Raw genomic sequence first — 17,810 nt, forward strand, 5'->3', positions numbered from 1 at the left:
AATTACAATGGGAGTGTTGATTCATACAAATCAATCGAAGAGAGTCCCTGGTGTTAAGTGATAAATACTTAACACGAAGGGGTTTGATAATTGTCAATGATCAGGAGACTAAAATTCCGAGTACTATGTCCGGACTCTAAAAATAGGGGTGTCGAGTGCACCGATATAGCGGGAGTTTGTGTGAGAGTTTCTTATTCATCACCTTCTTGTAGTGACCGGGTTATCCCTAAGAATATTACACATAACATTCTTCCGGGAACTTCCCGTTACATCCACCCCCAGCTTTTTTTGTGAAACTGGATCTAACATTGTACTCAGCTGAACGGTCGGGTTATCCTTAAGAATATCACATACGATATTCTTCCAGAAACTTCTCGTGAAAGAAAGGAAACAATTTAGACTCTATACATGTTGGAGTATTGAGAAGCAGTTTATACTCATATACTCTTCGGAGTGTCGGAAGGAGCAGTTTATACTCTTATACTTGTCGGAGTCTTCGAAGGAGCAGTTTATACTCATATACTCTTCGGAGTGTCGGAAGGAGCAGTTTATACTCTTATACTTGTCGGAGTCTTGATTCAGCTTAATTTAGCGTTATGACGCTGGCTTCAACCAAGGTTTGGATGCTATTTTTGATAGCGAAGCAAGCCTTGGTGGGATGAAGGTCCTCCTGTGGTACACACAGTACTTTCAATCCGAAGTATTATTAGCTTCCTCCTGATTTGTGATAGGTGGTAGCTTGATCTTGTTGTTTTTCAGGAGGGATTCGAAAATGGCTGGAACCAAGGTTTTAATTATCGGATGTCGGGTTCATGTCGGACGGCTGAAATCCATGTCGGATAGCGGAAATCGGGGATATATCGGGGGACATGGACTAAATATCGGATTGCCATATCGGGTGATCCGTATATGTATAATATCATGTCCTAAATGTAATCTAAGCATTCCTAAATTCAATATAAACATACTTTATAAATTTTATAGACTAGACATATAAAAAAGTAAACAATATATGATGTTTAGGATCACTAACCAATTGTAGAAATTTGATTCTCGATTGCATCCTGAAACAATTTGGGTACTTGACCTACAAAATGAGAAAACATTGTTAGTAAACATAGAATAGCATGTAAAGAATAAAGCAAATAACATATAAGATATAACATATAGAATGGAGATCACAACTCACAAGATACATATCAAACATAAGCAAATCAAAACATACAAACAAGTTTTTAAAGCTACAAATAGTTTAAAATTGTTTAACATTCAAGAGCAAATCCATAATAACATAAAAGATAAGATAACTAGAAAGTCTAGAATCCATCTTCATCATCATCCTCAAAAGTAGCATTAGCATCCTCATCCGACTCCGTGAAGAACGCATCCATCTCTTCTTCCTCATCATCTTCCATCGGCTCTTTTCCTTTCGATGAAGATGATCCCTTCTTTCTTTTATAAGTTTGCAACCTTCCACTCTTTCTCTTCCTTGGATTAGCTCCCGAAATATCTCCAACTTGCCTAAAAGTTAAACACTCTCCCGGAAATACTTCATCATCACTATTATTCTCCTCCTCACCCAACAACCATTCAGTGACTCTTTCCTCATCATCGTAGGCTGTTAAAGGATCTCTATTTGGGACGGCATGCTTATTCTTCAACTTTGCATTGAACTTGACAAAGACTAAATCATGAAGTTTTTTATGAGTTAGTCTATTCCTCTTCTTCGTATGAATCTACAAAAGAAAATCATGAATTAGCATAAAAAACTAGTCATCAAATACTACAATACAAGCATACAAGATGATTAAAATTTAAGACATAATGTTACCATCTCAAATGTACTCCAATTTCTTTCACAAGCCGAAGAGCTAGTTGTCAAGCCCAAAATCTTCATTGCCATCTTCCTTAACTCGGGAGTATCGTTTCCATAAAGCCTCCACCAAGTAACTAGTCAATTCATAATTGAAAAAAATTAGTAACTTATAAATTCAAAAAAGAGGTCAATGAATTAATTTGAATGAGAACATAAATTTACCCGGACAATCACCCTTAATAGCACTTCGCCTCGCAAATTGATCCCCAAATGACCCTAGGCGCTCTTGATAATTAGGTATTTGATTTCCAATCTTTGTGAAAGTCGCATGGTCATCGGGAAAGAACTTTCAACTCCTCCATAGCCACCAACATGTCCCCATATATAAATCCCATCGAACCGATTTTATCACCATCCGCTCTTCGAAGAACCTTCACTAGAGGAGTGAATACTTTGAGGGCAAAGTCTATATTATCCCAAAACTTGTTGCTAGCAATTATCTCCGCAACCTACAAACATACAAAAAAATCAAATCAATGAAATATAAATGATCAAATGAATAAAATAAATGCAATTAAAAATTTTAATTTAAAATATACCTTTTTACCCACTGATGTTCTTGAAAGGCTACAATCTGTCCATTTGTCAGAGATAAACATTTGCCTCATCTCTTTCTTATGATCTCTTAATGATTGTAGAGAAAGGAATGTCGTAGCAAACCTTGTAACTCCCGGTCTCACAAGATCACCCTTAGTGAACTCCCTAAATAATTGAAGAGGCTTGGTGTGATTATATATGAACACTGATACACTCCTCCCCATTAAAATGGCATTACGAATGGGTTTTATCTTTGCTATATCACACAACATCAAGTTCACCGTGTGTGCAGCACAAGTCGTCCAAAATATATTTGGCCTCTTCTCAAGCAATAACTTAGAAGCTGCCATATTGTTTGAAGCTCCATCAGTGACTATCTGTATCACATTTGCCTCCCCTATCTGATCAATAGCCTTGTCTACAAAATCAAAGATATACTTAGCATCGTGCTTATCGGCCGATGCATCATGTGAAGATAAAAAACAAGCTCTCCCAGCAGAATGTACAACTATGTTCATGATGCTTCTAGACTTCCGATCACTCCATGCATCGGTCATTATCGAGCAACCATTGACAACACAAGTCCTTTTAAAGTTTTCAACAATTTCTTTTGTCTCTTCAACTTCCTTTTGCAAACATGTCTCACTCAGTTCATACATGGATGGAGCTTGCAAATGACTTCCAAACAAGCCAATAGCTTGTAGCATTTGATGGAAAGAGGGAAGCGTGGCGGTATGAAATGGAATGCCGGCTTCATAGAACCATTTGGAGACGTATCGCAATACATCCTCCCTTTTCTTCTTCTTAAGTTTGGAGTCCATCGTTGGTTGTTTCCCCTTTCCTACTATTTGGGCAATCTCCTCGGGAGAACGAGCGGCGAAGGAGTCCATTGGTCCAATTACCTTGTGGGAGGATGACGAGCTTCTTTGACTACTCAATGTGATGGAGTTATCCTCCTCCTCATCCTCCCCAATATGCACCTCACTCAACAAGTTATGCATCTTCATCTCCTTCTCATCCCTACTCTTCTTAGCATTATCTAAAATTTCAGAAACTTTTGCCTTAACATCATCGGGTACTTTCACACACGGCGCACAATTTCCCCTCTTTCCTGCTAGGTGTTGTTTGAATCGGCTAATCCCGCCATTGAGAATTTGAGTGCAGTATTTGCATTTAACTTTACTTGTATCAGAACCAACTCTCTCCCCATATAGCCAACATGGATCTTTACCTCCCGGTTTTGATGTTGTTGGCGGTCTAGTAGATCCTTGTCCTTCAGAAGACATGATTCTACAAAATAATACAAATACAGATTTAAACAACATATTTATAATTCAATTACTAACTATTAATTAATTTTATTTGACAGGGGAAAAATTCAAGAAGGAGGCTTACCTGATTTTGAGAAACAAGTCCTCTTACTCAGCAATCACCACTCAACAGTCACACAACTGAATCAGCAAAGTGCAAACAGAAACAGAATCTGTAAAGTGCAAACAGAAAAAAATTATCCATTGAGTTGCTACCACTGTCACATGAAGAAGAAATCAGGGATTATTAAACAGGGATTACCAAAGTGCAAAGTGCAAACAGAATCTTATGTAATATTTATATCATAAGATGATAAACAGGGATTATTACGAGAAATCAGGGATTATTAAATGATAAACAAGGATGATAAACAAGGATTACTAAAAACTAAGAGATTGAATCTTTCATATTAATTAAACAAGGTTACAACAAGTTCTCCATCAATCTTTCATATTAATTAATTCAAAATATCCTAACAAAATAATTCTCAGTTGTTAGACAAAATTACAAATATCATACACTGTTCATAATTCTCTGTCTTAAACCCAATTTGTTTTTGAGCGTTACTGTTTACAAATATCATACACTGTTCATAAAGACTTAAACCCAACTTCTTTCCTTTCAATTTCGTTTTCTATAAGCCCACATGAAACTTCACAGGACACATAAAAAAGTCACAGTACCCACTTCGTTTTCCATAAACCCACATAAAAAAAAATCCCGTAACGAATCACACACGGCGCTCAGACTCAGAGAGAGGGGAGAGAAAGGGGGGAGAGAGAGAGAAGGGGGGAGAGAGAAAGAGGCGTACCTCAGGAACAACGCGGGCGATCGGAGATGCGGTCGGAGATGCGGTGGAACTCGAAGATGCGGTCGGTCGAAGATGTCGTCGAAGAGGCGTTGAAGATTGAAGGCGGTCGACGCGGTCGAAGGCGGCTGACGATGCCTCAAGAGAGAGAGAGGGTAAGGCGGTCCTCCTGTAGCCCTAGTTTTCTCAAGCGATGTTTTTCTTTCTCCTTTTCAGCTGAGGATGACTTCCTTTCTCCTTTTCGGCTTCGTATAAAAGTCCCTGAAATGGTTCGGCTTCGTATAAAAGTCCCTGAAATGATTAGCAGCGGTCAAATGGGTTTGGGTTTTGTGAAAACCCAAACCCAATAAATCCAAAACTTCTGTAAACCGATATCAAAGGTGAAAAATCGGCCGACATATCCGATTTATACCCGATATTTCCGATTTCCTCTTGAAAAACGATATACGACTTGATTTAGCCCGACTCGTACCACCCAATCCGACAGTATCCCGACGGTTGTCCGACCATGTTCGGCCGATATTAAAACACTGGCGAACGTCCTCGTGCTTGAAGGAGTACTCTTTTTGGAGTCTCGGATCCGAAGTCTTTTGTTGTCTCCGAGATTGCTATTGTGACGTCTGATTAGCATCAACAACAGCTACAGGGGCTTTCCCTTTACTACGGGAGACGAAGCTTGAATTTGGAGGGTTAACCGTCGGTTGGCTTCTCTCGGCTTTCTTCCTTCTGAGGAAGCGCTCGGCCTGCTCTCCGTGCATTTTCAACTCTTTCCAAGTATAGGATGGTGCTACTCCCATAACTTCCAACACATCCAAACAGAGATTATTGTGACAGGTTTGGAGGATGAAGTCATTTGTGATCGGATCTCGGCAGTTCATCACCTTATTCCGGAAGCGCTTGACGAAGTCATCGACCGTCTCGTCGTATTTCTATTTCTCATCGAAGAGTGTCCTGATTGACACCCCGATATCATCATCAAAAAAGTGAGTGAGGAACAGGTTTTCCAGGTCATCCCAGCTGTTGATGCTTTCAGGTTTGAGATGACGGTACCAATCGAAGGCAGCTCCGCGAAGGGTGCCGATGAATGACCGAACCATTAGGGATTCATTCTCAGAAATCACACCCAAGTGAGACTTGAAGTAGATTAGATGCTAGTGGGGGAACCCTTTCTGTCAAATAGCGTGAAGTTGATCAGGTTAAACTTCACGGGATACGGTATCGAATCCCACTCTCTTGGGTAAGGACACAGAATACCAGTCTTTTTCACCTCTCTAGTAGACATCAGAGCGTTGACTTTGCTCTCGAGGTCTTTTATCTTTTCATCCTCACTCGTATCCTTCCTTGGTCGATTTCTAAGAGGAGGAACATCGCGGCCACCCTCAGTGTTGTCATTATTGATGAAACCACCCCCGACGTTGTTATTCTCAGTGGGGCCACTCCCAGCATTTTGGTTAACGGGAGGGTTATCTGCATCGAGGTGTTCATCCACATCTGAATCGCTAGCTGCTTGACTAACATTATTGCGACGACTGGATTCACCTATCTGATTCAACAAGGTTTGGATCTGTTGATCATGCTATTCCCTCATTCGCAACATAGTCATTTCTATTTTGAACTTGAAGTTCTCTTTTTACTTAGCCAAGGCATCCTCGATGATTTTGGCCATTTTCTCGGTGTTGACCATAAACGCCTCACGGGATTATCCTATGCTGGACACTGTATTGTCAGAAGCGATGGCAGAGTTCGCATCTGATGTTTCATCTTCCGAGGATAATCCGCTATTCATCCTCTGATAGTCCCTACGCCTAGTAGTTCCTGCGCGTAATGGAGTTATACGTTGGTATATGTCCAAAAAATGTCGGGGATTAAAACTTCGCGTTGACTTCTCCTTATCGACCATATTGACGGTGACCTTTGGGAGTTCATCATCTTGCGCAGCTGATCTTTTTCTATAGAAACGCCTTGGCTTGGACTTGGACGTTATGATAGAGATCCTTTCATATACCGATACCCTTTGTGGAGCGGTCTTGGGGTAGCTACACACTGATAATACTGCCCTGATTATCTTGGTACAGGGACAATGAAAGTCCATCTCCCGGGAATCTCTCTTTCGAGGTCTGTTCATACCCTCAGCCTGATAGTACAACTCATCGACTTTGCGGTCAGAGCAACCTATCGGCTGTTGGTTTGATTCCTCAGATAGAACGATGTCGTCTGTTCGACGCGTCTTCTTCTGAATAGGTAGCGCTTTATTGCCTTTATCAGGAGTCACACGTTTGGAATCACACTCGTATGAGGATGAAATTTTAACGGGCTCCTGGTTTTGTGCAGGCATCTCCACGCGGGTAGTTACGAGAATCAACTTGTTAGGATATCGCGTACAACCCCCAGTCTGGATGGTTGCTCGGGGTTCCTTCAACGGTCCCAAGCGTTCCTTAACAGGCGCTTTGCCTTGATCTTTGTGTAAAAGACTCAGGCGACCCTCCAACGGAATTCTAAATTTAGAGAGGTCCACGTCGCCGTAGGGTTTTACTGAAGGTGTGGTGGCAGAAGGAATGGGATCCGAAGTTGACGAAGGCTGAGGAGCAACGTTGCTTACTTTTGCCTTAGGCGTTGATTTGGCCTTTAGCATCCAAATTTGTTTGGATCTCGGCGATCTCTTAACCGCCTCTTCCTTTTGCATTTCTTGTGCTTTTCAGTTTGGATCTCGGCGATCTCTTAACCGCCTCTTCCTTTTGCATTTCTTGTGCTTTTCACACAAGGATCTGGGCATGCGCAAGAAATGTGTGATGCTTCTGAATGCGCTCCTCAAGAGTGGAATGGTTTCATTTGACACAAACTCATTCGTTAGTAGGTGGTTGGGAGGAGGTTTGCGAAGCTTGCTGTTGATATGGGTGTATTTTCTTTTCGGAACTTAACGATCCTCATGAGAGCTTGAGGATAAATGATTCTCATGATAGCATGAGAATAGAGGTGTCAAACAGTGTAAGGGAACACATGTTGGAGCATGGAACAAGACAACGAGCAGCAGATTCGAAGAATCCAGTTTTCAGCTCGTGAATCGACTCATACATGTACATGAGTCGACTCATCAGGTTGAGTCGACTCATGCCTGTCATGAGTCGACTCACGAAGTGTAGCTGTTTTGTCAAAAGTTTCTCCTTGATCGACTCATCATTTTATGAGTCGACTCATCAGTCATGAGTTGACTCATATACAGTTTTGAGTCGACTCAAGAAATCAAGTCCTGTTAGCAAAAGTTTCTGATCAGTCGACTCATCAGTTATGAGTCGACTCATATGAGGTCATGAGTCGACTCATAACTGTTCATGAGTCGACTCATCGGAGTTTTCCAGATTCGTTAAGGACTTTATTTACGCGTTTTCTTGTTTGAGTTGGGCTTGGTTATTTACCACTTTGCCACCCTCATTTGTACACCTATATAAGGAATTGTTTTAGGTTTAAAACAATAAGAGAGTTTAGTCTAAAGAGATTAAATTGTAATTGAGATTTAGAGAGCTTGTTCTTCAATTCTAGAGTAAGATTGTGAGAGATTGTAAAGTGCCTACTCATAATCTAGAGAAGGTATTTTCCTTCGCCCAAAACCTGAGTTATTCTTGTGTTCTTATTGTTTTCTCGTCAACACACCTTTGATAATTCTGCGATCAAAGGTGCTCGTACGGCAACTCGTATCAGCTGTGGAGACGACTTAGCCACTTGGCGCTTTCTGAACTCCAGATCCACTTGGTAACGGAGTCCATCCACTTGATCTAAAGCCTTGGCGAATTGGCGCGCGAGGCGTTGGCATTGCCTTTGACGTGAACTTTTTGATAGAGTTGGTGCATCTTCAGTAGTCAACTCCTTGATCGAAAAGGAGTTCAGATCTACAGATCTGGCTCCATTGGACGCCGACGGATCGTTACGAGGTGCATCTGTAGCAGCAGTAGCAGGGAGATTACCTTCTTGAGTCCTCAGATCTGAAAACCAGCGGATCTTCCGGGAGGAGGAGGCCTTCATGTACTTTCAATGAGAGACAGATCTGGAGGAGGAGGAGACGTACTCCTCAAACTTTTGCTAGTCAAATTCATACTCGACCTCTTCGTTCATCAGTGTCTTGATCGCTGGTTGCGGCACGACAGCTTCGCCGCAAAGTTGTTGGCTCCCACTATAGTCGCCAACTTGTTTGGGGAGAAAGTCAATTTGTTCATTGATGTAGTTATTACAACTTCAAACGTTACAATAAAAACAAAAGTTAGTCCTTTTATAAGACCTTTACACAATGAAAACAAAAAAAAGTATAACTCTCATCAAACAGTGCAACGGGCGTTTATCGTCCGCTGCTTACGTAGGATCTTTGCATGTGTCGGGGTTAATCCGTGGACCACCGAATGATCAGATCAGATCCGAAGTTTTGTTGATTCATGAAGGAATCAAGAAACCAAAATAATTATTTTGGCAATAGCGAGATAATCACTCTTCTCGAGAGCACCACAACGGGGCAATCTCAAGGCAAAGAACCGGGCTGCAGATCTGACGAACTCCTCTTCTTTATGCTGAAGAATTCGCTGAAGTCTTCACCTCCTCTCTAAAATTCATGGCTCTTCAGTCCTCAATTCAGCAGGGCTTCGCCGACGCTCGAGAATTCCAGATCTGAAAAAATGAAGGCCATAGGGCTGTATATATAGGCTTAGGGACCCCTATTTTCGGATAAGAACTATCGATTCGATCTTATCTTTAGTTGTAACCACTTAACCACGTTCATGGATGATATTTTATCAGTTGGAGCAAATCCAGACGGTTAACGGTCGAAAGACAGCTTAAATCTGCCAAAATCTGATTTTCGGGTCTACGGACACCCATGGGTGTCTCGGCCAACCTTGGGCCGAGACACCTCTTGGTGTCTCGGTCAAGCTTGGCGCGACAAGCCTTGACCGAGACACTCATTGGTGTCTCGGCCAAGTCTTGACCGAGACACCTCTTGGTGTCTCGTCGAGGCTTGGCGCGTTATTTCACGCGTTGTGTCTGTTTCCGCCGTAACTTCATCATCCAATCTCGAAATTACGCGGTTCAAGATGCGTTGGAAAACTAACGAGGAGATCTACAAGCTCCCATGGTTGAATTACATGTGAAGTAGACAGGACATGAGGGACGCTTCTTCTTTTGTAAGCGACGTGCAGCTCCCGGTCCATTCGTGTTTCCGTTATTCCGAAATTTCGTTGCTTCGCATGGTCCGTCGACTCACTTCATGCGTTTGTCGTTGTTAAATGAGCTTCTGTGACTCGAATAGCAACGTTTATCATCTTCTCTCTGCCTCGAGCCGCGTGCGGGGACTTATGGGCAATTTTTGACGCCTACAGCTTTAAAACTCCAAAGTTAAGCTATGTATCCGTTGAAGCTTACGCCTCATCACTCTATAGTGTGCGTTTCAAGCTTCATAAAATTCTTTTCTTTTGAAGCTCACGCTTTAGACAAGATAGAAGGATATAAAAGAATTTTAAACTAACATTAAAATGCCATATATCTTTCCAATTTGACCCTATGATTGTAAATAAAATATACATACATATAGCATAATTTATTATGATTCGTTTCTATATTTCACATATTTAATTCTGATTTACTAATCAGGACATGAATGTAATTATTATATCACTATATATTATATGCTCATAAATTTAACAAATTTAAAATTAAAATACTTAAGCTCATGAAGCTTATGTCTCATCTTTCAAAGCTTACACCTCACTTCATCAAAAGGTCTAGCGCTGTGCCTTGCGTTTCCGCTTTTTAAAAGACTAAACCTAGGCCTGTCCATCCGGGCCGGCCCGGCCCGGAAATCCGGGCCCGGGCCGGGCAAAACCGGAGCCCGGACCCGGGCCCGGGCCGGGCAAAGGTACCCCAGGCCGGGTCTGGGCCCGAGCCCGACCGGGCCGGGTTCCGGGCCGGCCCGGGTTTTTTCTTTTTTTTCAATTTTTTTTTTCAAATTTTTAAATTTTATTTAAGTTTTAAATTATAAAAAAACAAAAAAAATAATAATTTTATTAATCACTTAAAATGACATAAATTATAAATAAAAAATTATAAAAATAAATTCTTTATTAATAATTAATAAATCATTTACAAATTACAAGTATAAATTTATTTTGGAATTCATCGCATCACAATAGATAAGTACATTCCACCTAGATTTTTTTAAATTTCTTTTCTTTTTTTTTTGATAAAAAATGCTAAAAATTAGTTTAATATTATTATATTTTATATAATTATGTATTAGTATATACTTCTAAATTATTATGTAATTATATATTGTATATACATATATTATATGTAAATATATTGTATATATTTATAAGTTAAAATTTAAGAGAGAGAGAGAATCGCATAAGTAACCCTGTAGCCGTTGCTCGTTGGGCCAATGGGGAAGTAACCGTTGTAATATACTATACTTATATACTAAGAGAGAGAGTATACACACACACATACATATATACTAAGAGAGAGTATATATATACATACATGCATACATTATACATATATAAGAGAGAGTATTCTTATATATACTTATATAAGAGAAAGTATACTTATATATACTTATACATATATATACTTATATAAGAGAGAGTATACTTATATATACTTATATACTAAGAGAGAGTATATATATACATACACATATGACATATTATACATATATAGAAATATATTATATAAGAGAGAGTATACATATATAAGAGAGAGTATACTTATATATACATATATACTAAGAGAGAGTATATATATACATACATGCATACATTATACATATATAAGAGAGAGTATTCTTATATATACTTATATAAGAGAAAGTATACTTATATATACTTATACATATATATACTTATATAAGAGAGAGTATACTTATATATACTTATATACTAAGAGAGAGTATATATATACATACACATATGACATATTATACATATATAGAAATATATTATATAAGAGAGAGTATACTTATATATACATATATACTAAGAGAGAGTATATATATACATACATGCATACATTATACATATATAAGAGAGAGTATTCTTATATATACTTATATAAGAGAAAGTATACTTATATATACTTATACATATATATACTTATATAAGAGAGAGTATACTTATATATACTTATATACTAAGAGAGAGTATATATATACACACATATGACATATTATACATATATAGAAATATGTTATATATACATATATTATATATACATATATTATACATATATAAAAATATATTATATATACATATATTATACATATTTATATATACATATATAATATAATATATAAAAATAAAAAATTAAAAAAACTACTATTCTGGGCCGGGCACAAAAGAGCCGGCCCGGGCCCGGCCCAGAGCCCGGACTTGGCTCGGGTTTCCGGGTCGAGGCCGGGCCGGGCCGGGCCACGGCCCGGCCGGGCCCGGGCCGCCACCTTTAAAAGACTACACCAGAGGTCTAGAACACCCAAATATGTACCTTAAGTCACAAATTAGTTCTTTATGAGCAGATTTAATTTGCCCTCATTGTATATATATCTTTTTTGGCAATGCCTACGCGTTGATTAGACAAAGATGTAAAGTGCAAAAGAATAATAAGAAATCACTGCTCAATAAATATGTGAGCAATTTGACATTTTATTGAACCATCGTCATCCCTATTACCTATTATCAATAAATCTAACTAGTTGATCATTCGCTTAGAACAGAAAGTACTTAAGTCAAAAATGAAAATTAATTGATATATAGAAAAAAATTAAAATAATTTTAAAAATGATTACTTTGATAGTAGTCGCTTAAATATTTAGTAATTTGAAATTAGCCCCTCAAATCATTAAAATTGGCAATTAGGTCTCTCATTTCTTAAGCTCTTTAATTAGTCTCTCAAACCATAAAATTGCTAATGTATGTCACCCAGATCTCATAAGTGTTTCAATAGAAGAAAAGGTCTCACAAGTACTGTTTCAAATTAATACGTAAAATTGCTAATTCTACTTTTGATTAGAGTGATTAATTTAAAACAACTTATGAAAATTAAGAACCTAGCTAATAGCATTTCAATTATTTGCGAGACTAATTTTAAAATACTAAAGATAGAAGGAGCTATTATCGTAATAACCCTATCAAATTTCTATCTATCAATCTCTTTGTTCAATGACCTTTAATCCAGTACCAACTTTCTCTTCGTTACTCCCTGGACTAGTAGAGCCTTCATCCTGTATGATTTTAACGATTTTCCTTTCAAACACTGCGAATTAATATTATGAAACAAATAAAACATACATAAACGCACAAGAACCGAATGCAAAACCCACCTAGTTTTCCAAAATGCTATTTGGCTCGTGACGGGCCAACTCGCAGTGAGGGAGTAGGGGGGTGGCCCCACAGCTTTGTTGGGACCACCCCCTACTCCCTCACTGCTAACCTTACTCTGAAATACTTGCCATATACTTATAAGATGGTGAAAAGATGGATATGATAACAGATCATTTTGTTAAATTGATTATCAATAAATAAACATATGATGACTCACCATGTGCTCTATGAGATGACAACTCATTTCCATCTTGCACTTCATGCATGGTCTAAGCACTATGAGATGAGAAAAAAGGTCCAAACTACTTCTTGTATGCTTATAGTATGAAAAAATTTCTTTGAGATGACAATTCATTTTGCTAAATAAGCTATCAATATATAGACATGTAAGAAGATCCATCTTGTTAGTCACATTGACTGGTGGACCTTATTAGTTCTATCTTTTGATAGCACATTGTGTTATCTTCGGTGGTAGTTCATATCCAATATCACGTTACAACATTTATAATTGAGAGACATTAAAATTAAGGTATTTGCATATACATTAAAATTATAATTGAGAGACATTTATAATTGAGAGACATTAAAATTAAGGTATCGCTGACGGGAATCCCGTCAGCGATACTTATCGCTGACTTAAGGTATTTGCATATACATTAAAATTATAATTGAGAGACATTTATAATTGAGAGACATTAAAATTAAGGTATCGCTGACGGGAATCCCGTCAGCGATACTTATCGCTGACGGGTATCCCGTCAGCGATAGACATTAACAGCTAAAAAAAATTCTGTTGTTTATATCAGTGCCCTGTACATACAAATCTCCAAACGATATTTCTTGCACATTCCAAAAACATCTTGAAATATATACAATCCAATTTTGGACATTGTCTCTCATCCAATCAATTTTCACAAACATTCGAAATATGTACATTCAATTTTCACGATAAGTTTTAAATCCACAAAACTTTCCACAACAAACCATACACACGTATATCATAAGTTCTAAATCCACAAAAAATTCCACAATAAACCATACACGCATATTATAAGTTCTAAATCCACAAAAATTTCCACAACAAACCATACACGCATATCATAATCTCAACTATAAAGATGTCTACAATATACAAACACGAGTTTAGGATATAACTCACTAAGATAGGTCATCCGCCCTATCCATGTCATCGTCCGCGTTGCCACTGGCGGCTCCATCCCTACGACTCGTGCTCCCAATAGCATCATCTCCACTCTAACAAAAAAATAATTTAAATTTAGAATCACATAATATTGTGTGTAATCATGTTTTACATATATAATAAGTATACATGTCTGCTACTCTCTCCACTACCAGTAAATGCCTTTTGAGTGGCCAAGAAGTTCATAATCTGGCTTTGCACCCGAGTAGGAACCCGCCTTCTACAAGATTTTATTATTTGCCTAGAAACCATCGCAAAAGTAGTAGTAGGCTGGATCACTCGCATAAGCTCCTCTTGAATATCCTCTCACATCTCCTCGGGAATCTGACCATCTAACATATTCATCACAGAGGAAACAAGCTGCATCGCCTGCGGAGTGCAATCCTCCTGCGGCATGTAAGAGGGCCCCGGTGGCATAGTCGATGGTGTTGAAATCGGCGGAGGCTGGAATTGTGCAGACACCCTCTGAGCTCCAACTCCCATCCACCTGGTCCTCCCTTTTTTGGGAAGTCCACAAACTAAATGGCTCACATTATAATTTTGCTCTCTAGTCAGGGGCTCCTGGCTCTGTGCAACAACCTCAGAATATGTGTTTTCCAGAGCTTCCTAGAAGGCAAAAAAATAAATTTAAGAATTGGCCTTTCAAAAATAAAAGATATTTACCTGAACAAGTAAAATAAAAGATGAAATAGTTCCCCAACTGAGGAGGGCTAAGTGCTAATAAATAGTTGAAGGGTGTTTTGTGCAACATAAAAGTACATGTGAATAAGATCTAAGTGCTAATAAATAGTTGAAACAATTCCCACAAACCTTTCAATGGTATCTGATTAACTCGAAATCTGAAGAGTGAAAGAATATGTGAGCAGACATAGGTTAATCACATAGTTGGTTCTTTGACATCTTAAGGTTTTCAAGAATGAGCTCATTCCTAAATACACAAGTTAATCACACAAGTTAATCACATAGTTGGTTCTTTGACATGCCATCGTACTATACTAGCTCACTAAATGAATGATTTACATCAAACTCCAAACATTCAATGATCAATAACTTTCTCCATTAAATAAAAGCCAAGTATTTTTAAAGGCAGCAATATAACTAATCTATGCAAAAAAAATTCCTATAACTAATTTGTATGCAGATATCCAACCTCAACTAGAAAGGAAAAGCTCAACTAAAACCTAAAGATGAGCACCATAAGAAACTTCCAGTGAGTATTTCCTGTTATCAGGTAAAGTAAGTCAATGAATGACAAACTTCACTACTTCAAACTATGAGCCTCTGACTAACAGACCAATGCATCAAACAACCCACTACAGTAGTGCATGATGTCATATAACTGTATGAAATTGTATTGTGCTGGCATTGGTCTAGTTTTGTGGTATATTGTCACCATATATCTTGTTGTCACTAGTTGAGCTAAAAACCTATATGTGAATAATATGCGAGGATCAAATTGTATTTTTCTGTCTGCTAAAAACCTATATGTGAATAATAGACACGGAATGAAAATTTTTGATCAAACTCACCAAATCTTTGTCTGATTTCATTTTTTGCATCAGATAAAATCTCTTCAATCTGTGGGCCCCATTCATCCAATCGTTTTTTCGCAAGCATGTATTTTTCTGTCTGCTTGAGTCTGTAACCCTCTGCACATGCTGGTAAAGGCCCATGCTTAATCCCGGGAATATATGCTCGAAGTATAACTGGAGGATCTGCTCCGAATGGTAAGTAGCGCCAGAATCAAGCATCCACTCCGATGCATCCAAATGGTTCACCTCCGGAGTAATCAAAAGAGAAAAGCTCGAATCATCGGAATCATCGCCTTTCGCAACATTCACCTCATTGGCCTTCGGGCCCTTATTCTTGCTATTCTCCTTTTCTTTGACTTTCGAACAGTCTCTCTTCCAATGTCCTTGCTCTTTGTAGAATGCACATTGGTTCTTTCCAAGCTGGTGACGACCTCTTGACTTTGACCTCCCTCTATTTCCACCTTTTTGATATGAGCTTCTACCTCTCGTCGACAAGGCTTCTCCTGAAATACTAGCGCAGGAAGTCTCCTTATCCTTCCTCCTTAAATCATAGTTTGTCAATGCGTTAGTCACTTCACTATAAGTGATAGAAGATCTCCCGTTCAGCAACGTAAGCACGAAGGTATCATACTCCTCATCCGGTAAGGAGCCCAAAAGAATAATAGGCTTGTACTCATTTGTGATCTTCTCATCCACGTTCGCCAAGTCCGACAACAACTTAGTGTAGTTGTTCACATGAGCCGCAAGCGAGGTGCCTCTGGACATCTAAAATCTGAATAATCTTCGCAGCAAGTGCAACATGTTCTCAACACTCTTCGTGAGATACTTGTTGTTGAGAATCTCCCACATCTTCATTGCAGACGTCACCCCAATTACATCATATTTCAGTTCTTGTTCTAAACAAGACCTGATCACCCCGCAAGCATTTCGATTCATCTTTTCTCATATCGCCTCTTTATATTTAGGTGGCCTCACATCGACCATGATGGTCTCCTCCAGATTTTGAGCATTGAGCGCATCCTGTACGTCACTCATCCACAAACCAAAATTGATCTTGCCGTCATATTTCACTACACTAATCTTAGTGTTCTGAAAACCCACTTGAACTGTGCTTGTCATCTTGCTGCTTTCACCAACTTCTTCACCCATAATCACAAATTCCAAATTGCAAAGCGTTGCACGCACACACAACGAACTTGTGATCACGGAAGAAGAAAGCCACACTCTTGCACAAATCAAGCTAATTACGACAAATCAAACCAAACACAGAGATATACGTGGTTCGGTAACTTGCCTACGTCCACGGGGAGAGGATGGGGAGATTTCACTAATTCAAGGAGAGTACAAAGGATTACAAAACTCTCAAACTAACCCTCAACCAAAGATCTCACCTTGCTCACAATATCTCCCTCTCACAATGCTCAAAAGATTCCTCAATCTCTGATAAAAACCCCTAACAAATCGTTTCCTTATTTATATCAAAACAAAAACCTAATCAGACTGCAAACAGGAAACCTGATTATGCAATAAAACCATCGTAAGTTGACTTAACAGAGAGCATAAGTCGACTTGGCAGAGAGAAAAACAGCAACTGGAGCACACTTCGTAAGTCGACTTATCAGGCCTGATAAGTCGACTTGGCAGAGAGAAAAAAAACACAACTCCAGTGCAGATCGTAAGTCGACTTGTGCACACTAACAAGTCGACTTACCATAAGTCGACTTAGCCTTGTGCATGAATCGACTTATACCAAAAAATCTGGTTTTTCTGATTTCTCCACAATTCTTCACCTCGGCAAATTTTGCCAAAACTGAGCCGACACCAAACCAAGAGCATCAATGTGTCGTCTCTCCAAATACGGCTACACCACTATGGTTGCCTACGTACCCCCTCTCCCAAGGGATCAAGTCGCCCGTAGTTCATCCAAATGGCCGCCAACGGCCTCAATAATCACAAATATTCAACAAGTTTCTGTAATGATCAAACTTGTTGCTCGGAACCACCTTTGTGAGCATATCCGTCGGATTATCCTTCATGTGAACCTTCACAATCTCCACATCGCCATCTTTAAGAACATCTCGAACTAAGTGATAACGAACATCAATGTGCTTCGTCCGCGCATGAAAAACCTAATTCTTCGCCAAATAGATAGCACTCATGCTATCACAATATGAAAAACCTAATTCTTCGCCAA

General features: G+C 38.9%; 1 protein-coding gene across 1 annotated transcript; it reads right to left on the reverse strand.

The window, feature by feature from the left end:
* On the reverse strand, window positions 1,250-13,149 carry LOC109823572. The gene is made up of 9 exons (XM_020389850.1): window positions 13,101-13,149; window positions 12,727-12,815; window positions 3,886-3,896; window positions 3,460-3,703; window positions 2,416-3,378; window positions 2,164-2,325; window positions 2,039-2,099; window positions 1,832-1,950; window positions 1,250-1,736 (listed from the first exon to the last, which is right to left on the reverse strand). Exons 1-9 carry the CDS (start codon window positions 13,147-13,149, stop codon window positions 1,317-1,319), a joined length of 2,118 nt encoding a protein of 705 aa, XP_020245439.1. The 3' UTR covers window positions 1,250-1,316.

This window comes from Asparagus officinalis, chromosome 9 (genome assembly GCF_001876935.1).
Source record: "Asparagus officinalis chromosome 9, Aspof.V1, whole genome shotgun sequence".
Lineage (NCBI taxonomy): Eukaryota > Viridiplantae > Streptophyta > Magnoliopsida > Asparagales > Asparagaceae > Asparagus > Asparagus officinalis.

Coding starts and splice junctions, on each gene's coding strand:
- LOC109823572 (XM_020389850.1), bottom strand. CDS start 13,149: ATGCATGAAGTGCAAGATGGAAATGAGTTGTCATCTCATAGAGCACAT. Junction 12,816..13,100: donor GTCATCTCATAGAGCACATG/GTGAGTCATCAT, acceptor ATTAATTCGCAG/TGTTTGAAAGGAAAATCGTT. Junction 1,951..2,038: donor TATTAAGGGTGATTGTCCGG/GTAAATTTATGT, acceptor TGAATTGACTAG/TTACTTGGTGGAGGCTTTAT.